The sequence below is a fragment of the Podarcis bocagei genome, assembly GCF_964188305.1.
Source record: "Podarcis bocagei genome assembly, chromosome: 14".
In the NCBI taxonomy this organism is placed as follows: domain Eukaryota; kingdom Metazoa; phylum Chordata; class Lepidosauria; order Squamata; family Lacertidae; genus Podarcis; species Podarcis bocagei.
In genome coordinates this window covers 5964871-5991613 of record NC_138139.1, presented here as the reverse complement: position 1 = coordinate 5991613, position 26743 = coordinate 5964871, and the positions used below count along the sequence as shown (strand labels likewise).

The following is a 26743-nucleotide window of genomic DNA, read 5'->3' as shown; positions in this document are numbered from 1 at the left end:
AGCAGCTCTCCAGGATACAGGTAAATAGATATCCTTGCTAATAGATATCATTTTAACTGGAGATGCCAGATTGGTCTTGATCTTAAGATCTTTAACACACAAGATGCCCTCTATACTTCACTCAAGCAACATAAACTATTTTTAATTTTTTTTTACCTGAAGGTGCTCCAACCCAAGCCAAGCCAAGGACACCATCATCAAAATCACGATCAGTGAACACATAGGCTAAACAATAGTCATCATGATTCTGCTCAGAATTGAGTTCCAAAAATTTCTCCACACCAATATTTGGAAACCTGAAGGGATTGGTAGGGTCTTTTTCATCTTGAGTAGTGTTGATCTAAAAGAAAAGGTTCTGTGGTGTCAAATAACTCTTGCTAGCCAAGTAGCAGCTTTTCAAAGATGTAACCTATGCTCACTGTAAGAATCCACACTGCAAAAGACTGATTCACAGATATAATAATATACATTACTCAATCCCACCAGTTTAACATTCAGTGACTCAGAAATGAATTATATGAACAGTACCCGCTGAAAAGCATTCAGAGGGGGAAAGAAAACTCTGTGGTGCTTGATCTGCAAAAGCAGTTCAACACATGCAATTTGTGGCTTGATGTTGCAGTCATTAAGAGGCATGGTATGAGGTGACACAGGACCAGAGAAAAGATTATTTGCCAAGAGCCAAGGAACTGCTTTAATCACCACCCAAGGACAACAAGTAAATGGTAACAATGTAATAAGTTCAACAGATGTACTCCAATTCCTAGAGGCTAGTAAATTTAAACAAAGAGGAAGCAAAAGCACAGGAGAAATCCCTTGAACTCTAAGGGAAAATGTAATTGGAATCAAAGAACATTTGCAGTTATAGGAAAGCTTCAGGGCCTCAATACCATCACCCAATAGTACAGATGGAGTGGCATAAAATTTATATTGGCCGGAAAATGGAGATAAAATATCACACCCAGAATCTGAGTGTCAGAGGGATGAAGGTCAACCAAGCTTAAACTTTAAGAAGGGGTGGGGAAAAATAACATTTGCCTTTTATTGCTCTCAAACCCGTAAGATTTGTTTTTCATGTCATCAAGTCTGAGCGCTATATTATTAATATTCCATTATATAATCTCTCTGAGACAAAGTGACTAGGTCTAAGCCCACCAGCGGGTTCCAAAACTGAGCAGGTATTCAGACCCAAATGTGAAGTCCAAAACTTCTCCACTATACTAGGCAGGGCTTCTTAGTAAAGAATCTAATTTCACCAACTGATTTTCCTTGAGATTTTCAGAATCTCAGTCACCCCTCTATTAGTGGAATTTGGAGGAGAATCTCAATGCTTATGTTACGTCAAAACAGTGGCGTAGCGTGGGTTCTCAGCACCCGGGGCAAGGCAAGTAATTTGCGCCCCCTAACCCGTGGATTTTAGCACTCGAGTCTCTTCCGCACGCCCCCCAGATGTTGCGCCAGGTGCAGCAGGCCCCCCTGCACCCCCCACGCTACGCCACTGCTCCCACCACAAGTCTTCAGGACAGCCATCCGAAGGCTGGCGCGGGGAGAAGGTCTCTCCGCCCCACCGCCAGGCTTCGGAGCAGCCTTCCGAAGGCTGGCGCGGGGAGAAGGTCTCTCCGCCCCACCGCCAGGCTTTGGAGCATCCTTCCGAAGCCTGGCGGCGGGAGGAGGTCTCTCCGCCCCACTGCCAGGCTTCGGAGCAGCCTTCCAAAGGCTGGCGGCGTGAGGTCTCTCCGCCCCACCGCCAGCCTTCGGAGGAGGTCCAAGGATAGTGGGGTTCCTGCTTCCTCGAGGAGGGCCGGCCAAACGCGCCCCCCCAAATGTTGCGCCCGGTGCGGCCGGCACCCCTGGCACCCCCCACGCTACGCCACTGCGTCAAAATGGTACCACACACAAGAGGGAAGAACTTCATGCTGCTCTGCGGCTATGGAACACTGAATGTGTTTGGGGGAGGATGGCAAGCTGTGGGAGGAGGAATGAAATGGGTAACCTGGAAGAGGTATGGCTGGCTGGCATCCTGACCAAAAACATTTCTCTATGCAACGTTTTGTTGCTGGTTTCATTTGTAGTGAAGATTCAAAAGTTGCCTCCACATCTTTTATTCCATTAGTGTAAATAGGGTAGGAATTAACAGTATGTTCACCAGCACTGGACTACTGGAATAAATAATAGGCAACTGAAAACACTTTATTTACCAAAGAAGGATAGATATTTTTTTTATGTATGCCACAACAGCAGCAAGAATACTCATCGCAAAGTATTGGAAGACACAAGATCTACCCACCCTGGAAGAATGGCAGATGAAGGTGATGGACTATATGGAATTGGCAGAAATGACTGGCAGAATCCGAGACCAGGGAGAAGAGTTGGTGGAAGAAGATTGGAAAAAGTTTAAAGATTATTTACAGAAATATTGTAAAATTAATGAATGCTAGAATGATGCTGGATAGAAACTAAGTGGTCTTTAGCTGTAATGCTGTAAGGGAATATGAGAAAATGGCTATTAATAGGTAATAATTTAATGTTACAATATTTTTAAATTTGAAGACAAAGAGAATGAAGAGGGGAGGGATTTGCTGAATTAACAATTTGAACTGGAATACAGAAAAGGGAGGCATGAGGCGGTGGGGAAATAAGCAAATGAAAAACATGTGATGGAAAGACTGAATTGTTTTTAGCTATTTTTATTTTTTGTATTTTTATTTTTTTCTTACTATTTTGTAATCTTTTGAAAATCTTAATAAACATCTTATAAAAAAATGAAAACACTTTATTTAGCAGGAATGGCTAAGTTAGCTAGAGCTTGCAAGGAACAGAAATTCTAAAAATTAAATTACAGAGTACTTACTCTTATTCGTTTCACCATAAAACTGATATTTCGGATTCCTGAGAAATCTGTTGACTGGTAAATTGTGTCAATTGCTTTAACATGGCTGGATATCTAAAACAGAAGAAGGTTAAAGTTCTGTGCATATAGTTCTCTGAGAGGCAAAATGTCAAGGGAGCGGCCTTAAACCATTGATTCATTTAGTTCATTTACTTCTTTAATTAAAATAAAAAAATTCCTTCCAGTAGCACCTTAAAGACCAACTAAGTTAGTTCTTGGTATGAGCTTTCGTGTGCATGCACACTTCTTCAGATACACACATCTGTATCTGAAGAAGTGTGCATGCACGCGAAAGCTCATACCAAGAACTAACTTAGTTGGTCTTTAAGGTGCTACTGGAAGGAATTTTTTTATTTTGACTATGACAGACCAACACGGCTACCTATCTGCAACTTCTTTATTTAAAGAAGTATTTATGTACCACCCATGTACAGCAATATAAAAGCAGTTTAAAAACTATTAAAAGCAGTACAAAATAACAGGCTGTTGCTCTGGGGTTCTAATCCTACCTGGAGATGAACCTGGAACCTTTTGTATAATAATAAGCATGTCCTCTACCACATCCCAGGGAAATTTCAGGGTCCACCCCCTGCATGGGCATTTATCGTATGTTCTAGAGATACATAAATACCCATAGTGCACATCCACAAGTAACTATAGGTTCTGTTGCTGACAATGTGCTTTTTGTGTTGTGCAAAAAGTTGTATACATGACAATTTCCCAGAAAAGAACAATGTAGGCAGTTGTACATTAAGATGACTTTTTACATAAAGGACATCCTCCTTTCACCTCCTTTAAAAGAAAACTATCACTTGAAGCAATAGTTAAACACTTACCTGTGCAATCACAGCTTCTCTTGTTCCATAATATCTAAAGAATAGGTGGTCTGTCTGAATATAGAGTTGACAAGTGTTTTTTTCCGCTTGAGCAGCTCGTTTTCTTCTTAAAAGCTCTGGGCCATGATTGGTAGATTCTTCTGAAGTTTGCTGCAGCATACAAAGCCAAGGGGCTTAGCAATATAGATAAATAACACTTCTATACAGCCTTCCAGTTCAAAGAATACAGAGACCAACAGCACAATCCTAACCATGACTACTCAGGAGTAAATCCTATTGAATTCAGTGGGGCTCACTCCTGGGTAAGTATAATTACGATTGCAGCCTCAGTTACACACAATGAAAAACGTTATGCACTGTAACACAATAGTAACAATCTGCATTAAAAACAGGGGGGTGGGAAATGAGAGAAAATAAGGCCTGTTAAGAACCTTCAAATCAAGCAGGGCTCCAACATGTAGAAGGTAACTGTGGGCAAGTGGTGACTAACAATTTGTATTGGCTGGTAAATTTTGATGCAGTAATATGCAAAGATGTGTTCAACACCGAAGCTTCTATCCTCCATCACGCAGGACCTGGTTGTCCTCTTTAGTGAGAGAGTGGTCTGACACATCTCTGCACTGTCCACAATTACAGTTGCTTGAATCCAGCCACATTCCCCTATTACCATACGTACTGGTACAGTGACTGGGCTCTTAAAAATGTTTGCCTCCAATTAATCTGGCACATGCAAAGTTTATCTAAGGACTAAGAGGAAATAAAATAGCTCATGAGCCAGTTGAATGCATGAATGAAGTTTCAATGAAAAAAGACACATTTCTGCAGCCTGAGGAAATTTTCAGCCAAGTTTTTAGGCCTGCTACTGACAGGTATTTAAAATGTTCTTAAAAGCTGCAATTAACTTTTAATCAAAATCAGAAAACCTAATAAATCAACTTAGCTTAATGGTATCCATGTTCTTGACTGTAAAGCTTCAGGAAATTTAATGTAAACTGCATTATCAGGTAATATGATTCAGATCCAAGTAACAGTTTAACTAGTTTTGTGCCATCAAGGGTTCTTTGAGCTTGTATTTCTCATACAGTCCTCCTATGACATATATCAATTCCTTTTTGAAACTGAAGGGGGAGAGTCTGCAATAATGACATAGTTATCACAAGGCATGATCCTTGGTCATGGCTACAGTAAACAGCTCTTTGGCTTCTGGCTAAAGAGTGTAAGTTCCTTTACAAAGCTATGAGCCTCCTAATATGGAGTAGTGGGGGTCAGGAGTAAATGATTATATTTATATACCTGGTTCATGGGCTCTTCTACACCAGTCATTTGGTACTTTCTCATTCTTTCAAATACGGAATGATCTGCACAGCCACCTTGTGGTCCATATTTATGTGGGTATCCTAGAACACAAACCAAGTGACTAGTTGGATCTTAATTATGAAACTAGTGACAGATCTGCCCAATACTTTGTAAGTTACTATCAAATCTTTTTAGTGAAGACAGTCTGCATGCTTTCCTCATAAGCTGTTTTGAACCTCAGATCTCCATTTCCCTCCATGTTTAAAACAAATGCATCCTATTTTAAGATTACAGTGATTTCAAAGTAACTAAAAAGGGAAAAAAGAGTTAACTAATGTCAATGAACAGTTTAATAAGGACTATATCAGTTTTGACTATGCAGCGTTTAAGAGCTTGAATACTGGAGAGGCACAGAAGAATCAGGTAGTAGGTATGTACAAAGAGGAGCCAACAAAGAGATGTTCAGGGTTTGATACCAAATGCTCACAACAAGGCTGCAATTATTTACAAATTGTTCTCTAATGTTAAATAGTGCCTCCAGCTGCAACTTAGTTATTACTGATATGAGCAATAATTAGGCCCAAATGCCACTGCTACCAACAGGTTGCACAAGTAGAGGACTCATTCACATGTAACACTAACATGGCTTACTATAAATGTGAGTGTGTGTGGATACTGTGCTCCACCTCTGGACCTCCTGTGAGGTTAAGGCATGGTTTTGCTTTAAAATGTTATCCATTTTCTTTGGCTTGTGGTTTGTCTCCCTATGGACAAGACCATGAGCTGTAAACTCTAAAGCAGACTTTGGTTACAAGTTCATGGTTTGTAGAGGAAGCTAATAAAGGAATTTAAACAAACCAAAGGATATGTATCAGGCGATACAGGTGGCCTCACAAAAATCTCATCTGACAAAGGCCAAGGTAAAGGGGGTGTCTGCAGCAAACAACGAAAACCCATTATGCCCCCTCCTGGGCTGCCACCCGCTCCCCATGATTCTTGAGGGCCCTCTCTGCACATATTAACATCTGACAGGATCCGTAAAGAAAGAGGTCGTTATTCAGATATTTGGGGCCTGAGTACTTTAGCGCTTTATGGCAGCATCTTGAACTGGGCTCAGAAACTAGCTGGCAACCAATACAGCTGTTTCAAAACAGAGGTCATGTACATTTTACATGAAACCCCACCTGATCACATGGCTGCAGTATTTTAGACAAGATGAAGTTGACAAATCATGTTCAAGGCCAGCCCTACATAGTGCACATTGCAACAGTCTAATTGGGAGGTTACCAGAGCATGAGTCCAGTGACCAGGTAATATATCCTGACTGGCTCTCAGGTAGCATTCTTGAGGCAAAGAAGCAGCATGGCCAATAAGAAATAATAATTTAATAATAAATTTAAAAAATACAGCCAGGCATTATGGGAGTTGTAGTCCAGGAGCATCTGCAAGGTTAGCCAGCCCTTTAGTAAGATGCCTAACTCATGCTCTAGAAGAACACTGGCATTACTCATGTGTTTGTTTGGACCTGAACTCGGTCAAAGAAGGAGAAGCAATATATATTAATTTGGGGTTTATTTTTTCCATCCCAATTAAGTAAATGATGCTATAATACAAAATATACATGTCATCTATGACTTCTAGGGCTGGAGGTTACTTGTGTCACCATTACTACTCTATACGATGATGCAAGAAACAGTTTGGTCACACTTGCACAGAGTTCAGCAGGACACACTTCACCTTATTCAATGCATTCCTGCCCCTAACCTTGGATCTTGAAGCTCAGGGGAAATTGAATTTTTATGTAAAATGCCCATATTTCAGTGGGAGCTTTTCTGTCTTGAAACATGGTTGTAGATCTGAGACATGATTTAATGTCACGAGACCAAATCTAGTCTCAACAAGCACAATCTTCCAGGCGGCTATTTTCCCAACTGCAATTCTCTACAATAAGGTGAAATACAGTTACTAAAGTAGTAAAAATAGAATTTGAAAGCTCCAGTATTCTCATCTTCTCTCATTAAAAATATCATTTCACAAGAATGCTGTTCACTGTATTATATTATGACTATCATTTCATTTTCCTGGTATGTATTAAGAAACACTATGACATAACAAAGTACTACTCAATGCTAAAATTAGATATATACCAGCTTTTGCATTTGCAATTTGACCAATTAATCAATATTTTCTTCATAATATCACAGCTTCGAATGGGTGCTGATCTAGATCTACTGCTAGATAGTTTCTTTTCTCTTTAAACTTTCTTCAGCTGGGTAGCTTAGTTACAGCATGGTGCTGATACTGCCAAGGTTGCAGGTTCGATTCCCATAAGGGACAGCTGTATATTCCTGCATTGGAGGGGGTTGGAGTAGATGATCCACAGGGTCCCTTCCAACTCTACAATTCTGATTGTATTATCAGCTTTTAATTCTGATCTGAACATATGAAAGAAAAGGGGGTATAATCAAATGTGCCAACAAGCCCCAAAGCAGTCCCATTTCCTACCACCCACCATTTATTTAGTACCAATAGTATATTACAAACCCACGATTAAACTGCAAATCTTGCTCTACAAGAAAATTTTCAGTGATTTCTGCATTTTATAACACAGCTTTACAGCAGAGGTTTTCAACCTTTTTGAGTCCACAACTCCCTTGACCAGCTATCTTTTTTCTGCAGCCCCCCTGTGGTGCTCAGGAGCCCGGTTATATCACTCCTTGCCTGCAGAGCTAACAGCCTCTTACCCTTTTTTGAACACCCTCCCTCAGCCTCCTTTCCTCTCCTCTCTCCTCAGGAGTCCTCTGGGCAGTCACTGCAGCCACCCCTGGTCTCTGAGCTGCCCCCCCCAAAGAGGTGCCTGCTCCTGCTACCCCACAGGGGCTTGGGCAGAGGGTGCCCCTGGCTTTAGTGGCCCAACAGAGACTGGCCAAAGGTGAAGATAAACACAGTACCTTATCTTGGGTGGCAGCAGGGCTGCTGCAACAAACAGCTGTGCAAGCCTTTGGGAGGCAGAGATGCACGAGGGCATTAGGGGAGGGGGGAGAAGGAAAATTGCCCATGACATCCCTGACCATCATTCAATGCACCCCAGGGTGCCGCACCACACTGGTTGAAAACCACTGGCTTATGGCAAAGAACGAGTACTAGTTAATGAAGACAATTCATTTCGAAACAGAATAGAAAGGATTTTTTAAAAAGAAAAAACCCTTATCACTTACATATTTAACATCACTCATAGAAAAAGTATGAATCAAGATCAAGAGTAAGAATCTAAAATAGTTCACCATATTTTGAAATTAGAATAGAAAGGTCGCCTTTTACTGGCCACCAATTTCACTGCAACATGGACAAAGGGCTTTGTAGAAAGTGGACAAGAAGATCCCCACTTGCAGAATAGGCTTTTGTTTAAACTCTGAATAAGACTTCATTGTGATGCTAAACATATGTTGCATTGTTGTGCCTGAAAAGCCGCTAAAAGGATATTCCTGCCAAAAACTGAAAGATCCGGCAACCAACAGGCTCATCCATTAGAAATACAGATTTTGTCTATCTCAAACAATCTTCAGCTGATGCCAGTCTTGTTACCTTCCCATAGTGTAGAGTGCCTCAAAGCACAGGAGACAAGACTTCTCACAATCAAACACTCACTAAATTCACTTTATTCTCTGTCAGCTGAATTTGATCTGATAAACCTCAGACAAAATGATGGACACCGTCAAGGTGGTCTGTTTGTATAAAAACTAGTTTTCCAAAATGAATGTCCTAAACAGGAACATCAAGCTGTTTTGCTCCCATACATTTGGGTTTGCAGTAGTATCTTCTATCTCTACCTCTCCTTTGTAGCCTTGCCAATTCCATACTTTGCTTCCAATCCAGCTGCTAAACTAATAGCAGAGTAGGTATAGTTGGGTTAGATGTAAAGGTGGGGGAGGTTCTGCAGCTGAGAAAAATTCTTTGCCTGTACTGATGTGAGATCTCAAGGCAAAGTGGCTGCTCCTGGCTCTCTCTCCCCTCAAAGGCTCCGGCTTCTCCTCCCCTTTCCCTCTCTCTCTCTAAAAAGATTTCAAGGCACTGCTATGCCAAGAATAGCTGTTGAGCTCTTCAGAGAGCAAGTGAGTGCTCACTTCCCTGTCCAAAGCCCCCCACATCTCCATTGTTAATGCAAGACTCGCTGCTGTTGTGATCGGGAAGGAAGAAAGCAAGGAAGGGTGGTGGCAATAACAGGGCAAGAGGGGTCATGAGGGGAGTCTGTCCACGTGTCAGAAGCGCACGGAGGAAAGGCCACAGAGCTCCCTTCAGCAAATTGGAGAGGGTCCGGCTGCATAAATTCGCATTTTGAGTTGGACCCATCTTCCCCTAACTGACCCTGTCATACCTCAGAACCTCAGCAGGGGGCTGAGAGTGACAAACGCCCAGTGCCTAGCAGGCCTCCTCAACCTTGGCCCTCCATATGTTTTTGGCCTACAACTCCCATGATCCCTAGCTAGCAGGGAATTGTAGTCTCAAAACATCTGGGGGGCCGAGGTTGAGGAAGCCTGGCCTATGCCAAGGCTTACCTACACCTGAATTCAATCAAGTGATGGATATTTTAATCCCACAGCATGCTGAGAAGAAAATCTCCCAGAGGGAAAGGAATAAAACTCCTCTTGGATGCCTTTCCTTTTCCTTCCACGCAGCTGAAGTAAACCAGCGGGGATAGTGCCCTCTTTCCTGCCAGCTCAAACTTATGGAACCGGCCAGCTCAGCAGCTGTGAAGAGCCCACCCAGCCCTTTGGGAGAGGGAGAGGGGGAGAGGGAGACTTTTGCTGCTGCTCTGCTTGGCAAATCAGGTGTTTTGCGGGGCAGAGTGGTGCCCAGCAAACATTATGTATCTGAGCTCATGAGTGAAAACCAACAGCATTAACTAAGCTGCTGTGATGGCAAGGGCTGTTCATAAACATTCTAAAGCTCAAATCTGATGGAATGTTGGTCATGCACTTTCCAGGAGAGGTGAAAATGCCTGAGATTTAGAACCTTATACAGACTTTAAGTGCAGTAGCCCTGCAAAGAAGGCTGTGAACTGGGAAGGAATCTGAGGTAAGGAGGTGAAGGGGTAGGGATCCCAGAAGAAGAGGTAACTGAAGACAAACAGGAACCTCAAGGAAGGTTTAAAAAAAAGCAGAGGCAATAGAGAAGTTGATGAAGGTGGAGCTGATTTGAACTATGTTTGGCTATAATAATAATAATAATAATAATAATAATAATAATAATAATAATAATTTATTATTTATACCCCGCCCATCTGGCTGGGTTTCCCCAGCCACTCTGGGCGGCTTCCAAAAGAATATTAAAATACTGTGATACATCAAACATTAAAAGCCGGAGATCATCAACCAGTGCGACCAAGGCAGTTTCAGTCCCGTGATGAGGCCTGAATCCCGACTGGAAGGGATCCAAATGGTCCGCTTCTTCCAGGCGTGCCTGGAGTTGTTCAGCAACCACTCGCTCAATCACCTTGCCCAAGAATGGAAGATTTGAGACTGGGCGATAGTTGGCCATCGTGGCCGCATCTAAAGATGGTTTTTTAAGAAGCGGTTTAATAACCACCTCTTTCAGCGGGTCTGGGAAGGCTCCCTCACGGAGGGAAGCATTCACCACCCCACAAAGCCATCGCCTAGCCCTTCCCGGCTAGCTTTTATAAGCCAGGATGGGCAAGGATCAAGGAGACAGGTGGTCGGTTTCACTCATCCAAGCAGCCTGTCCACATCCTCAGAGGTAACAGATTGGAACTGATCCCACGCAATTTGACTAGACAGGACTCTAGCACTCTCCCGCCCCGGCCCTGCTCCCACGGTGGCGTCTACCTCTTCCCGAATCTGAGCGACTTTATCTGCAAAAAACTTTGCAAAATCATTGCAGCAGATCATGTGGCCCGTACTGGGCCCCGATGTAGCAGGTGGTTCTGCTAAATTGCAGACCACCTGAAAAAGTCTCCTGCTGCTGTTTTCTGCAGATGCAATAGAGGCGGTGAAGAAAGTCTTCTTCGCCGTCGCTACCGCCACTTGGTAGGCTCAACATTGAGCTCTAACCTGTGTCTGGTCAGCTTCAGAATGGGTCATCCGCCACCGGCGCTCTAGCCGTCTCAACGATTGTTTCATTGCCCTCAGATCCGTGGAAAACCACGGGGCTGTCCGGGCTCCATGCAATCGGAGGGCACTTCGGAGCCAAACAGTCAATAGCTCTAGTTAACTCCACATTCCAGCGGGCCACCAGGGAATCAGCTGAAAGGCCATCAACATGGAATAAAGCATCCCCTACCACTCTCTGGAAACCATTTGGATCCATTAAGTGGCGGGGGCGGACCATCCGAATCGGTCCCACCTCCCTGCAGAGGGGAAGGGTCGCGGAGAAGTCAAGTTGCACCAGGAAGTGGTCTGACGATGGCACTTCTTTTGTTTCGCTTTTCTTAGTGTCAGAACACCAACATCCATGGAGGTAAACACCGGGTCCAAGGCATGTCCGCGGCTATGGGTTGGGCCAAACTTATTCAGGGACAGCCCCATGGAGGCCATGCTTTCCACGAAGTCCCAAGCGGCCCCTTGTAAGGTCGTGTCGGCATGGATATTAAAATCCCCTAGGACAACCAAACTACCGTATTTTTCGCTCTATAACACGCACCTGACCATAACACGCACATCGTTTTTAGAGGAGGAAAACAAGGGAAAAAATATTCTGAATGAAACAGTGGACGTATCATTTTTGTGCTTCATGCTGTGGCCACAGACATGTGATCTGATGGTGAATTTTGGCTGACCCAATGCAAAGATCCTGAGGATCCATGTGGATCCATGCTTTGTAACCACGTTTTTGCACCATTGCAGCCCCAGGCAACAGTGGGTGCGTGATTTTTTTTGGGGGGGGGCAGGCTGTAGCCATGGGCATGCTGTGTGCTCTGATGGTGAATTTGGGGTGACCCAATGCAAAGATCCTGAGGATCCATGTGGATCCATGCTTTGTAACCACATTTTAAGTGGGGAGGGAAGGAAAAACACAGAAGGCTAAGAATGCAGGAGAGGGCTATAACGTGAGGAAAGGAAGGCAAAAGTTTCCCCCCACCCACCCACACAAGCCAGCCAGCGTGCGCTCTCTCTCTCTCTCTCCCTCTTTAAATGGAAGAAAGCATATTTGAATGCTGTGTGTCTCCAAAAACAAAAAGCAGGAAGTCAAATCAGAATTTTAAGCCGAACCTGTAATCTCTCTTCCCTTCACAAACATTGTTCCTCCGGAGCAGGGAGAGGATAGAAGGACGGACGCTCTGCTTTCCCTCTCTACTTGCCTGGAGGGGAGGGGCTTTCCCTGCTCTTTGTTCGGACGCTCTGCTTTCCCTCTCTACTTGCCTGGAGGGGAGGGGCTTTCCCTGCTCTTTGTTCGGACGCTCTGCTTTCCCTCTCTACTTGCCTGGAGGGGAGGGGCTTCCCCTGCTCTTTGTTCCGTTTGAGCAAACACAGCAAGGAAACAGAGAGGGCGGGCAGTAAGACCCTGAGGCAGAATGCAGGAAAGCTGCCACTTCCTGTATCACGGAGCTCCCTTCTCCCTGAAGCGCGGTTTGATTTTTGCCTTATTTTTCCACACATTCGCTCCATAACACGCACAGACATTTCCCCTTCCTTTTTAGGAGAAAAAATCTGCGTGTTATAGAGCGAAAAATACGGTAGGTGTCTCCAGGAGAACATCCGCCACGACCTGAAGCAGCTCGGGCAGGGAATCCTTGGTGCAGCGGGGAGGTTGGTACACCAAAAGGAATCCTGTACTGCCCCTATTGCCCAACTTCCAGAACATGCACTCAGAGAACTGGGTCTTCCCAATAGGACGCCTGGTGCAAACTAATGACTTCCTAAAAATCACTGCAACCCCCCTCCCCGCCCACAAGGCCTGGGTTGCTGTGCGTAAGAGAAACCTGGTGGACAAGCAGCGGCAAGAACAGGCCCATCTGCTTCATCCAACCAAGTCTCTGTTACACATGCCAGGTCAAATCCTCCATCCATGATCAAGTCATGGATGGCAGTAGTCTTATGAATCATTGACCTGGCATTGCACAGCAGCACCTTCAGGTTATGTGGGTATCCCTTGCTGATTCTAGTATCCGTCCGGTCAGGACCAGACCCGGAGGCAGGGATAGTCCTCAGATAACGACTAAACCTGCCTCCTCTGTAATGACATGGTCTGGTCTTAGCGTAACTCCTCCTCCTACCCGTGATCACGGAGATCGGTTGTCCCAGCGCATCCCCCTCTGTTGATAATTATCCTTATCAACTTGGGCTACTGATTTTCCATAATATGATCTCAAGAAATGTACTACCCATTCCTTTCACTTGAACCCAGAAGTTCTTGGCACACTGCCTGAACAGATAGCTTTTTAACCAAAGTTGGCAGCAGCCAGAGCAATGGCCCCAGCATACACTAGCACCAATTTGTCCACCCTAATGAAGAGACTAGGCTGGTGCTTTTTTAAGACAACAAAGGGGTCATGGAAAGGGACAGAGAACAGAACACAACAAAGGAAAGCTTTATTGCTGGCAGAAGTCCTTCCAGGATTCCCTAATGCTATCCTCAAGACACGGACAATCACTAGAACTGCTAAGCCACACATTTAATTTCAGAGACTGACAGCCAGTGCAACATATCCAATAAATTAAAATACTAAGGAAAATTGCTTCTACAAAACCTACAAAATATGTGCAGGTCTTGCCCACCCTTTATCTTGTATGATACTAATAGTTATTGCTTAAGAAACACATCTGATATAACATCCCAAGGCAACATACCTATGGCAATTTATAGCTGTGATGTCACTCTTCAGTTACATGCATTCCCTAACACTTTGGGATCCCAGACCAAGGATATATGTGTAATATCACTTCCCATGTGGTGTTGTTGCTGTTGTTGTTTGTACCCCACCATAAGTTAGCCCTTAGGCATCTGTCATCCCCACACTTGCAGTCAAAGAGATTTATGGTTTTTATCATATATTTACACAGTAGCACAACAGCGAATGCCTACATGAGTATGAGAACAGCTTTCACACGGTTTGCTTTCATAAAAAATCAAGTGTCGCACTATTTTAGGATATTTGTGCTGTACTGATTATTTTCACGGTACATGATAAACGGAAATACTTACTAATATCATCTTCGTGATACATGACTGAATGAAAAGGCAGGGCTCTGTCCTTAATATATCTTTCTGCTGGTTCAATATAGAAGGTCCCAGTGTGAGTCTTAATGAATCCTTCAAATCTTCCATCAACAACAGATCCATGGCTAAAGCTTCCCTGCTCACCTTTGGGGGAGAAATAAAAGATTAAAGAAAATAGTGCACTGGCAGTTTTCATACTCAGGCATCAACCACCAATAATTAAGCTTATTTAACTATGCTTGCAAACAGCTGATACCCTCCCCTGCCAGCCACCTTCTCCTTTAACCACCATTAACATGCTTTGCTCAAGGCAGGAAAGTTGCAGAGCTATCCCAGTTGCTTCAAAAATATTGTATTAAATACCATGTGACCCTTATATGAATGCTTAACCAGCTTATTATAAAACCTCTACCATGAGGTTTTGTCACAGATTTAACCTCTGAAAAGAATAGTTTGGTTGGCCAATCTTGCTGAAATTGTTTACCACTTTTCAGCAGGTGGCAAACAGTCAAAAAAGTAATACACCATTCTGCACATAACTGTACAATTCGTTTATCATTAGTTTTAATAAATAGTGAAAACATCATTAGCAGGGTCAGTTCTTTAATGTTTAAATTCCCACTCTCTTAACAAGCCTTTTCCTTAAAGTCACAGAAAAATGAAAAGGATGTCTTTTTGATAGATGTTGACTAAACTTATTCCAAAAGTTTAAAAAACAACACGTCCCAATTATCCATAAAAAGACTCGTAACATTAACTTTGTGAACATTATTTGTCAATACACAAATAATGAGTTTTAGCAAACAAGATGTCCTGCAATATTTCTGACACCATCAAGCCACTTACTGATTTGCTGACTTTTTGTGCTATGAAGGAATAATAACCTTTCTAATAATTTCCAAAAGGTTAAGTCATGTTAGTCTGCTATAGCTAAACAACAAATTGTGGGACACCTTAAGAACTGACAAATTTACTATGATATAAGCTTTCATGGATTACAGTCCACTTCTTCAGATGCCTTCAAGTGTTACAGGAAAATAAACACATAGCTGATAGTGGTGGTAGAACTGTAAACAGTGCAATCAGAAAGAAATTAAATGCAGGAAAGTACAGAAGGTGATAGCTACATTAACAATGGCCAATAAACTCTTTTTATTTTATTTTATTATTTTATTTTATTATTATTTTTTGGTAAAAGCAAACATCCTAGCATTGGTAGGTCAATTGATACATGTAGTGTGATCCTAATTTTTTTATATATATAAAAAACCTTTGCCCTGATTCCATCTATGCATGATAACAATTGATCACTTAATCCTCCCTAGGTGTATCTCCATAAAGATCATTTACCCTTCAACAACTAGGGTTGAAAAACACATGCAAAGTATCTGCATGTGTGTGAGTGCAGCATGTGCTATATGCATTTATTTGTGTGGCTTTACTCGTTTCAAAGGCATAACAGGGATCCATGCTTGGATTTTAACACAAGCAACAAAGGTTCTTCATATAAATTCATACAAATAAATTATTTAATCCAGGTTTGAGGAATATTTGGCCCTTCTTTTGTTGCTGAACGACAACTCCCATCAACCCCAGCAAGCATGGCCAATAGCCAGGGATAATGGCAGCTGTAGTTCAGAAACCTTTGGCCATCTAAATATTGCTGAAGTGGCTTTAATTTGAAAGATGACTTACACCTCTGACTTACACCTTTTCTCCACTGCAAAGGTCTCATGCAGAAGTTGGGAATATTTTTGAGCCCAAGGCCCACCTTCCTTCAGAGCCAATCTTCTGAAGGTCGTCCTCCAGTAGTGGGTGCAGTCAAAACAGTGAGGGGGTGCTACATGCAGGCAGGATGCACACATAGTGCACCTTCAGTTAAAGGCAGTAGGCCAGATGTGAGGCTCGCCTGAGGTAAGTAGCTTTAGCTTATGCGATTTGAAAAAAACAATGGAAAGAGAGCACTTCAGCTTAAATCCACATTACTTGCAACTTTTAGAGGCAGTTTTTAGGTGGACTTTCCAAAAAATATTTCAATTATTGAGACCTGATCTATTGTTCACTATTACACTTAAAACAGATTTATCACTAACTTAAGACAACAACAAACTTTTTAAATACAAAATGATTGAACTTACCATAAATGTGCCCAGTATATATGTGGGAGGTATCGTAATCAAGTACTTTATCTGATATCTCTAGCTTGAAGTCATCACTAAAGAGAGACATATCTCTCTTCATTCGAAGGTTAAATTGTCTGTAAAGGGAAGACAACAGAACTTAAATGTAAACAAAGGAACATACAAAGCTGACTTCTACAGAGTCAGACAACTGGGTCCATCCAGCTCAATACTGACTACACTGGGCAGCAGGGGTTCTCCAAAGTTGCAGATGGCATTCTCTTCTAAGCCCTATCTGAAAATGCCAGGTGTTGAATCTGGGACCTTCTGCATACAAACAAGGTACTCAACTACTAAGCTACAGGCCATATTCAATTACAAAAATACCTCAAGAACATGAGCTGTTAAGAGTGTGAGTGAGAATGAACATCCTGAATCTTGTTAAATACTTTCCTTCTTTGATATTCATAGGCCATCAATGTAGCCCAATTATCCCAAAATACCATCTGGTACTGCAGCCATGCATTCCCAGTTTCCTTTATTATAATCTTTAGGTTTCCTATTTCAACCACTTATAGGAAAACATCTGCCCCCTGCCTAGAAGTACACATTAGGAATACTGCTCTGATTAAAGCTGCAAGAGACAGTACCACATGGCAAAATCTTATAAGCAGGGGACAAAATACTGGGGGTGGGGAGTCAGGTCTAAGCAGGACAATTTGCAGCGAGCTTTTTCTCACTCCAAAACCCAGAAATCTTGGAGAAATCCATAAATTTTTATTAGTCAGTTAGAGCGGGGCAATTTCTCTTTGCTCTTTCATTTCCGGCAAGAAGCCAAGTATAGGATAAAGCTCTTTTGCAGTAATCCGGTCTATTAACTAGCTGGGCCTACATCTACTTCTGCTCGTTAGTAATTCTAACTAAAAAAACCTAAGCTAACAGAAAAGCTGGCCCAGACCATAAAACGGAGAGGAAATTCACAGTTGGAACCACGCAAGAGAGTAAAGGCTTTCCCAAAATGAATTTCATTTAATATTGATGTCAAGTTGTCCAGTCCACCTGTCACAGGAAAAGCGCCTTGTGGATCAAGTTTGTTCTGTAGGTCAGATGTCCCCTATCCCTGGATTACTACTATGGGAATAAACTACCGATTTCTAAACACTATAAATATACAACTTTTAAGAGCTAGATGGAGACACAACCGGTTTCTACACAAACAACTATCCACTAAAATTACATTCACTTGAATTTTGTAAGATAAACTTCTGAAAGTTAGTTTTGGTAAATGCAAGTAGAACAGAGCTAGTGGTGTGCAAAGCAAGAGTAAAGGAAAAGAGAACAAACGTGTTATTTTTTTCAGCTATTTTTTAAAACACAATGTAGCTGCATTGGCTTATAAATGTATGCAGCAAGGAGCAATTTATCCTTCATTCCTTCAGCACCTCAGCCTTGAACATTAACAGATGAAAAACCAGCTATGTATATACAAAGGAGATTTCATTGTGCCCCAGACTGTAAACTAGATTAGTCAAAGTCTGTCCAGTTTCTGAAGTCTTGAAGCCAACAGGTTGCCGAAAAAAGTTGCAAAGTGCTAAGTGCCTTTACACATTGAATGAAAAACTTGAAGGAATTCAGCAGCCAAGAACCATAACTATAAGTACAATGCAATGTTAATACAGTGGTGCCCCGCAAGACGAATGCCTCGCAAGACGAAAAACGCGCAAGACGAAATAGTTTTCCGTTTTTTGAGTCGTTCCGCAAGACGAATTTCCCTATGGGCTTGCTTCGCAAGACGAAACGTCTTGCGAGTTTGTTTCCTTTTTCTTAAAGCCGCTAAGCCGTTAATAGCCGCTAAGCCGCTAATAGCCGCTAAGCCGCTAATAGCCGTGCTTCGCAAGACGAAAAAACCGCAAGACAAAGAGACTTGCGGAACGGATTAATTTCGTCTTGCGAGGCACCACTGTATTAAGTTAATTCTTTACCATTCCTTTATATTTGATGGAATTTAAGGAATATAAAGTAATAAGCTTGATCTGATACTTACCTTCCATGAGCATGGAAATCTAAGCGTAAAAATTGGTCTTCATGTGATACTGCTCTTTTGGCACGCTGGTGTTTTTGGTGTAATGAATCCACATCATATGACAGGCCTTCATAATGTCTTATGTGTTTATTTAGAGGATTTCCGTATTGACCTGTGAACAAAACAGTGGATTGATAAATCAGTCAGTCCAGGCACATTTCAGAAATAAGGGAAAGGCTCTTTCCCCAAACTATTTCTATTTTCATTCTCCTTTAATTTTCTAAACCTTTTGCTTAGAAAAGTAAATTGAGATTGTTAATACAAACAACGTCAAATGGTAGCGATATTCTTGCATGTACCAGTTGTAACTCCAAAGCATGTTGAAATACGTTTAAGATGTTGCTTATAACTTATATTTTGGATTCCAAACACTATTACTTCAGATTAAGAAATATCAAATATTTTCAATAGACAGTCAGGATAACTTGCCCTTTACAGAACTATAAAAATACACACTAGGAAGTACCTACCAAGCCAATCACCAAAAGAAAGAGAAAAAGAAACAGGGACACTAACTTCCCTTTCTAAAGAAACCTTTAGACAGAAACACATTGGGCTACCTCTTTACCCTAGCCTGAGACTGTACTATTTTAAATGTTTTTAATTCTGAATTTTGAATTGCTTTAACCTTCCCTGGATCTGCTAGTGAAGAACTAGGAAATTTATTATTAAACTGATAAATATTAGCATTTTGAGTTGTGCTCTGTTTTGGGCAGAACAAAGCCAACAGACTTTCTTTGGAGAGTGAGCAGGCTTTAGAAGTGGACGCAGAAGACAAAGGTACAGATGCTCACCCATACTTAGAAGCTAAAAGGAGAGTCACGGACAAATCTCCTTCCATCAGCCAAACCTCTTAGGGGTTAGACACTTCCACTTTAATGAAATTATATTTCTAAGTGGGGAGGGGCAACAGCTCAGTGACCCAGAAGACATGCTTTGCATGTAGAAATCACTAAATTAAATTCCTAGTTTTGGGGCTGAGCAATATATCGCCCAAAACCGGTTTAAAGTCCATAATGTGATATTGCTTTCATAATTTTTGTCCTGGCAATGTATCATGAATCATGGTTTGTGCTATTGAAAAATCACAATGTGGGGAAAACCTTGAAGCCAGCCAATGCCTCTACACAGCTCCATTCTTATTTCAGACATTGTGATATATCAGTATATTGTGATGATTAGCTAGTGATATATCACACTTTTGAAAACCAGGTATCAACCAGCATTACCCGGCATATCCATTAAAAAAAAATCAAATCAGTATCAAGTGATGGGAAAGATGTTTGCTTCAGAATCTGGAAGGCCACTACCACAGGTACAGATAAATTATAATCTGGCCTGAAAACAGCTTTCCAAGATTATTTTTTTCCTAAAAATATTGAGAACTAGATTATGCTTATACTGTACTTCTCAGTTTGAATAGACTACTGTATCTACGAAAAGAGTTAACCCGCTAATTAAAAACAACTGCTCAATAAAACTGAAAAAAAAGAAAAATCTAACCAGGGTTAGATGACAGAAGAAAATGGAGCCAATATAGTAAGAAGGATTATGACAAAAAACAAGAGAGACCGTTAAAGAGTGAAAAGAACTAAGGAAAATTTTCATGGGAGAATTGAGCTTAAGGAGAACACCAATTGTTTGTTTGTTTGTTTGTTTGTTTGTTTAGGATTTAATATATATTTTATTCAGGATTTTCTTGTTTTACAGAAGTGTAGTGCATCGTATTTTTTTTTCCATGTAACATTTTTACAAATTCATTTCATTTGTTGAGGCATTAGGGGGAGAAGAAAAGAAAAGAAAAAAGAAGGGGGGTGGAGAGAGGGAAGATGGATAGGGGTGGGGTCAGGTGGCGGTGTTTCTATTATGTTTAATGTATGTAGAGTTTGGTGTCAGCATTGCTTGTGTTGTTCACTTGTGTTCCTTTGGTGGTGAGAGAGGTTGGGGTTGGCCTAGGGTGTGATTGTTTGCTTGTGATTGGCTGTGGTGATCTTTGTTTTCGTGTGTGAGTGGGGTGGGTGGGTGTTTTGGATCAGGTTAGCCATATTGATTTGTATGCTGTTGGTGGATTATTGTCACTGTCCTGTTGGGCTGTGTATGTGATAAAGGGGAGCCATACCGGGGTGAAGGCGTCTTCTTCTGTTTGTCCCCGTGCCAGTTTCAGTTTATTAGTTAATTTTTCTAGTAGGGCTGTTTCCCATACTATTTGGTACCATTGGTCCATGCTTACTCCTGACGAGAACACCAATTGTGAAATGAGTAGGCATCATATGGAATTGAAACAAAGTTCAAATTCAAGTGTGTATTTCCATCCGACAAGTTTTGAACCAAACACAGGGAGTTTTATAAAAGAAACAAAACTTGTCCAAGTATATGTGCAGTCATGTAACAAAGGGCTGTAGATCAGTAGTTGAGCATCTGTTTTGCATACACAAGGTTTCAGGTTCAATCCTCAGCCCCTCCAGGTCCCCAGCTTGAAATCCTAGAAGTCCTGAGCTAGATGGACCAAAGGCAGCTTCCTATGTTCATATATTGGTGGTCAAGGTGCTAGAACACTATTTTTCTCCTGCCCAAATGAAGCCAACCCCAATGGACATCATCCAGAAGCAGCCATTCCATTATGCAGCATCCGAGGGAGAGATGATAAGTACAGCCAATTTATCAGCTTATCTGAGAGACCAGCAATGTTTGGCACCTCTTCTCCTTGAACTGCTTCCAATCCAACTGATGGTAGTAAGAACTTCATGACTAAGAACAAATGCCCAAGTTTGCATTTCCCCCGCCTGTCTCCCAAGCCCTTTTCTTTTTGGGTTTTGTCTTTTAATTTGCAAACCTGACTTACTGATTTTTGCAAACTGCTCTGGGAGCCTTTTCGGTTGTTAACAGTCTCTGCTTTGGTGGCAGTTGTATGCTTCACTGCCCAGCCTCAGTGACCACTTCCTCCCTAACTGGTCTCACAGCACATGGCCCCAAACATGTGCAAATACTAAAAGGAACCTCAGTTCCATTACTTCCAGTCAACAGGGGGGACGATACTAGAACATAAGTCTGACACAAATGAGTAAGAGGGCCAAAGCAAAATACTTACAAGGCGATATTTAGCAAATATAGTGGTACCTCAGTTTTCGAATGTAATCCGTTCCGGAAGACCATTTGAGTTCCGAAACGTTCAAAAACCGAGGCGCAAAGAGTGGCCTGCAAATTCAATAGAGAAAATGGGGGGGGCGACTCAGTGGAAGCCGTTTGACGTCTGAGGCGCGTTTGAAAATGGAAGCATTTACATCTGGGTTTGCGGCGTTTGAAAACCGAAACGTTCGACTTCCAAGATGTTTTTAGTTTTATACAGGGTTTTGTCTTTTTTTTTTTAAAGGAGGCAATTCAATGGTTAAGACAGCACCAGTTTTTAGGGTGAACAGCATTTCAGACAGCACTCTTACCAACAATGGCTTTATCATGATACACCATTTTGCTTTGTAGAATTGCAACTCTCACCCATCCCCTAACCCACCCACCAACAGCAACAGCAAAGTCATCCAAGACCTGGTTTGATAGTGAGCTGCAAGCACTGATATGGAACTGATCTAAATAGTAATAAGTGGACATGGATAATGAGCTTTTTAAAAAGGTTTAGCAACCCCCTTTCCTGGTCTCTTCCTCACTTTCTTCCAATCTAGAAAACTGATCACTTTTGTATCTCTTGGCTCTTAAATGCAGACAGAGCTGCAAAATCACTCTAGAATTTTTCAAGTTAACCATACCAAACCATTTGTTGAACTAGTGATGCAAAACCTATGGGTGGGGTGGGGGAAATAATATTCCAACTGATATGAACCGAAGGTTTATGGGGCACCAAATAAAATATCACTGACGAGCACTAAAAAGAAAGAACTAATCCTATGTTATTCTTTTCTCTTCTCAACTTTTTTCTCCGAAAATTGTGGTTTTTGTTTCTACATAAAATTTGGGCTGTACATGCTATTTTTGTTATGCCCAAATTATATAACCATCACTTTTGACTACCAAAATGTCAGATTTTAGCTTTTGTTTTATTTTTAACTCCCCCCCCCCTTGTTTACCAGCTCAAGCTGCAGGCAGCTCCATCTAAATCTGGATATTTTTGTAATAGTTTCAATAAAATTAAAGAAAGCATTTTACCCTACCTTTCTGTAATGTGCCAAAGGTGGTCAATAAAATAATAAATAATTATATTATTATTATTATTATTATTATTATTATTATTATTATTATTATTATTATTATTATTATTATATTTATATTATTATTATTATTATTATTATTATTATTATTATTAGCCTCCCCAGCCACTCTGGGCGACTTCCAACAGGATATTAAAAACACAATAAAACATAAAACATTAAAAACTTCCCTAAACAGGGACGCCTTCAGATGTCTTCTAAAAGTCACATACAGTGGTGCCCCGCAAGACGAAATTAATTCGTTCCGCAAGTTTTGTCGTCTAGCGAATTTTTCGTCTTGCGAATCACGAAATCCCATAGGAATGCATTGAAAATCAATTAATGCGTTCCTATGGTCAAAAAAAGTCCAAACAAAGCCAAATTTGGTACAACAACAGTTTATTAACTGCTCTTTAAAGTCACACATACTGTAAAGAGCAGTTCAAAAAGTGAAGGGAAAATAAATTAACTTTATAAACAAAACATGTCTTTGTTTTTAGACAAAGGAAACAAAGTCGCGAGACGTTTTCGTCTTGCGAAACAAGCCCATAAGGAAATTCGTCTTGCGAGGCAAATCGAAAACGGAAAAACCTTTCGTCTAGCGAGTTTTTTGTCTTGCGAGGCATTCGTCTTGCGAGGTACCACTGTAGTTTTTTAACTGTTTGGCATCTGACAAGAGAGCATTCCACAGGGTGCATGCCACTATGGAGAAGTCCCTCCACCTGGTTCTCTGTAACTCCATTTCTCGCAGTGAGGAAACTGTCAGAAGGCCCTTGGAGCTGGACCTCAGTGTCTGGGCTGAAAAAGGTGGGTGGAGATGCTCCTTCAGCTATACAGGGCCATGGCCGTAGGGCTTTAAAGCAGTGTTAGAAACTCAGGTATATAAGCTACACACCAAATGGCTCCTTAAACCAAGGTTAGAGTCACCAAAACAGAATGTCTAGTTGCCATTTTGGGGCAAGGCAGTCTTATTTTTCAAATGATGAACTGACTGTGATTGATTTAAACATCTGGCTAGTTCTGATAACAACCTTGAGCTAGGTTAAAAACTTTGAGAATTTAACAATATCCTGTCAAGATATCCTCATATATATTGGCCTATTCCTACCCCTTTTTTTTAATGGTGACACAAACCATTCATCATGTAATAATACTCTTCACAACTGTGAGCTGGGCAGAGGGGTAGGGTAAGCAAAGAAAAGCTACAACAATTACTGGTAACTATAACATTGTTCACTGTTCCTGCTCAAGCTGCACAAAAACGCATTAGGAATCTTTAAATTCATTTTTATTGTACAGATAAAAGGTAACTGATAGAATTCTACAGGATGTGGTAAGGTAAAGGTAAAGGTACCCCTGCCCGTACGGGCCAGTCTTGCCAGACTCTAGGGTTGTGCGCTCATCTCACTCTAAAGGCCGGGAGCCAGCGCTGTCCGAAGACACTTCCGGGTCACGTGGCCAGCGTGACAAGCTGCATCTGGCGAGCCAGCGCAGCACACGGAATGCCGTTTACCTTCCCGCTGGTAAGCGGTCCCTATTTATCTACTTGCACCCAAGGGTGCTTTCGAACTGCTAGGTTGGCAGGCGCTGGGACCAAACGACGGGAGTGCACCCCGCCGCGGGGATTCAAACCGCCGACCTTTCGATCGGCAAGTCCTAGGTGCTGAGGCTTTAACCCACACCGCCACCCACGTCCCTTAGGATGTGGTATTAGTGTGTAAAAACAGTCAAAACCAAACATCCCCAGAGGGCGGACATGCCAGGGGCATAGCGTGGGGGGCCAGGGGTCGTGGCCCTGGGCACACAATTTTGAGGGGGCGCGAACCAGGCACCCCCATGCAGGGTTCCCTGTTGCGCCTTGCTTGCTGTCTGAGGTCTCTGGGCCCCAGAACCTGGCCTAGCCCCACTGTCACGTCCCTGGCCCGCTCGCTGAATGGCAACCCAGCCAGCAGTGGCCTGCTCCTTGCTCAGACGGTGAGCAGGCACAGATGAAGGGAGGGAAGCAAAGGACAACCCTTGCCTAGCCTGGCCCAGTGCTCCTCTTGACAGGCATTGGGGGAGATTTTCCCACCAAGGCCAGTGTTGGCTGGCCAGGCTCCCCTCTGCATGGGTGGGCAGTGCAACAGAGGCCCCCTTGGCTCTGGTGGCAAGGGCTGAGCTGGCATGGCAGGTTCTGTTCACACTCTGCATCTGCCTGGTGGCGTCCGCTAGGCTGGTGCAAGAGTTTTCATTTGCCCTCCACACCTAGCCCCTACCCAGCCTGCACACTCCCACCCAGGGCACCAGCAAACAATGCTATGCCACTGGTCCAGGCACAGCGTTTGAAATTACTCTATCGCCAGTTTTGCTACTCAGGTGCACCATCTAGTGGCCAAGCTGAGATTTCCAGTCTGGAAATCTTGCGGGTGGAAATCTTGCAACAGATATCTTGCGGGTGGGGGGATTGAAGGGGAACCTTTTCATTGTTGTAGGAAAGTAAGCAAACAGGAAAAGTTTTTTCACACACTTGAATTAATAGTTTATCTCCTGCAGGGGCGGGGGCAGGGTGGAGTAGAAAGCACATTGTAGTTTGCAACCAAACACAAGCAGGTTAAATGTTTTTTTTTCCTGTGCTGCCTGATTATTTAAAATGCTTCTAATGGTAACCTTGCATCTCAAAAGTGAAATGGCTCTAGCAGTAAAGCAGTGCATCTTTTCTTGTTTGCCTTTCATTTCATCTTATAATAATATTTTTGCTGGCTTGCTTAGAAGAATAATGGTTTATACCCTTTATTTGGATTCTACTGCATCGTTTTTTCCAGGAATGCAGGTTGAGCACTGGGGTGGGGAAAGCACACTGGAAATTATGACAAAAAGGAGGGTTGGGGGGGGGGGTTCCTTCCTGTGTATCCCATTTTGAAATTTGATATTGTGTTTCTGATGGTGTATTTGGTGTGGAGGGAGGTGTGTAAGTCGAACAAACATTCTTGAGGTGTGTAAGTCGAATAAACATTATTATCTCTTGAAATAGATAAGAAACACATTCAGGTCTAGTTCTTTGTTCCAGTCTTGCCCATTTGTGACAGTGAGTGATATTTAATGGATGTGGGTTTTCTGCTTTCTGAACCCAAGTCTGCAGCGTTCCTAACCTTTCCTGGAGATGAGTTAGCAAAGTCTGCTAATGACACAAAGTTGTTTGGAGTAGCTTTTAACTAAAAGAGGCTGTTAGGCACTCCAAAAGGATCTCTCCAAACTGGATGAATGAGCATTAACATGATAAATCTGATCCAGTGTTAATAAGTGCAAAGTGATACACGCTTGGGGGGGGGGGGGAATCCTAGCATTACATATATGCTAGTGAGGTCTGAGTTGGTGGTGATTGACCAAGAACTTAGGGTCATAGTGGATACCTCAATTAAGAAGTTGACCCAGGTTGTGGCAGCAGTAAAATGGGGAAATATATTTTAGGGATCATTAGGGAAAGGATTGGAAACAACTGGAAATATCATAATAGGTAAAAAAAAGGTAAAGGACCCCTGGATGGTTAAGTCCAGTCAAAGGTGACTATGGAGTTGCGGCACTCATCTCGCTTTAAGGCCGAGGGAGATGGCATTTGTCCACAGACAGATTTCCTGGTCATGTGGTCAGCATGACTAAACAGCTTCTGGCGCAACGGAACACCACGACAGAAACCAGAGTGCACAGAAACGCCATTTACCTTCCTGCCGCTGGGAAAGAGCAATGGGAGCTCACCCTGTCGCAGATTTGAACCGCCAACCTTCTGATCAGCAAGCCCAGCACCACCTGCCTCCTGATATCATAATGGCCTTATACAAGTCTGTGATGCAGCTGCACTTGGAATACTGTGTGCAATTCTCGTCACCATGTCTCTTAAAGAATATCATAATGCTGGATTTAAAAAAACAAACTGGTGGAGTATCATCCTACTTTTTAAAATATTTGCATGAGTATTCCTGTACCATTTACAGGGAAGTGCTTTCCTTTTCAGAAATAAAAACATTAGAACTTTGAAAATCACGTTATGTGGGCATGACTGTACAGAATGAGACACGGTCCCTCACTGGCAGAAGCTGTGACTTTGCAAAGTGAAAGAAAAAGCTTCTTCCTATTGAGAAGCAGTGTGGTATATGACTGTATGACTAGACACA

At 42.3% G+C, this 26743-nt stretch overlaps 1 protein-coding gene across 1 annotated transcript in view; it reads right to left on the bottom strand.

Annotated features, from left to right (window-relative positions):
* The window catches only part of ADAM10 (ADAM metallopeptidase domain 10), a 52760-nt gene that overhangs the window by 19658 nt on the left and 6359 nt on the right, over positions 1 to 26743 (bottom strand). The window contains exons 2-8 of the mRNA XM_081170567.1: positions 18361 to 18511; positions 16335 to 16453; positions 14182 to 14340; positions 5020 to 5123; positions 3727 to 3876; positions 2852 to 2944; positions 157 to 340 (exon numbers count right to left, since the gene is read on the bottom strand). Of these exons, the coding sequence (XP_081026693.1) occupies positions 157 to 340; positions 2852 to 2944; positions 3727 to 3876; positions 5020 to 5123; positions 14182 to 14340; positions 16335 to 16453; positions 18361 to 18511 (960 nt within the window). The remainder of the gene's footprint in view (positions 1 to 156; positions 341 to 2851; positions 2945 to 3726; positions 3877 to 5019; positions 5124 to 14181; positions 14341 to 16334; positions 16454 to 18360; positions 18512 to 26743) is intronic.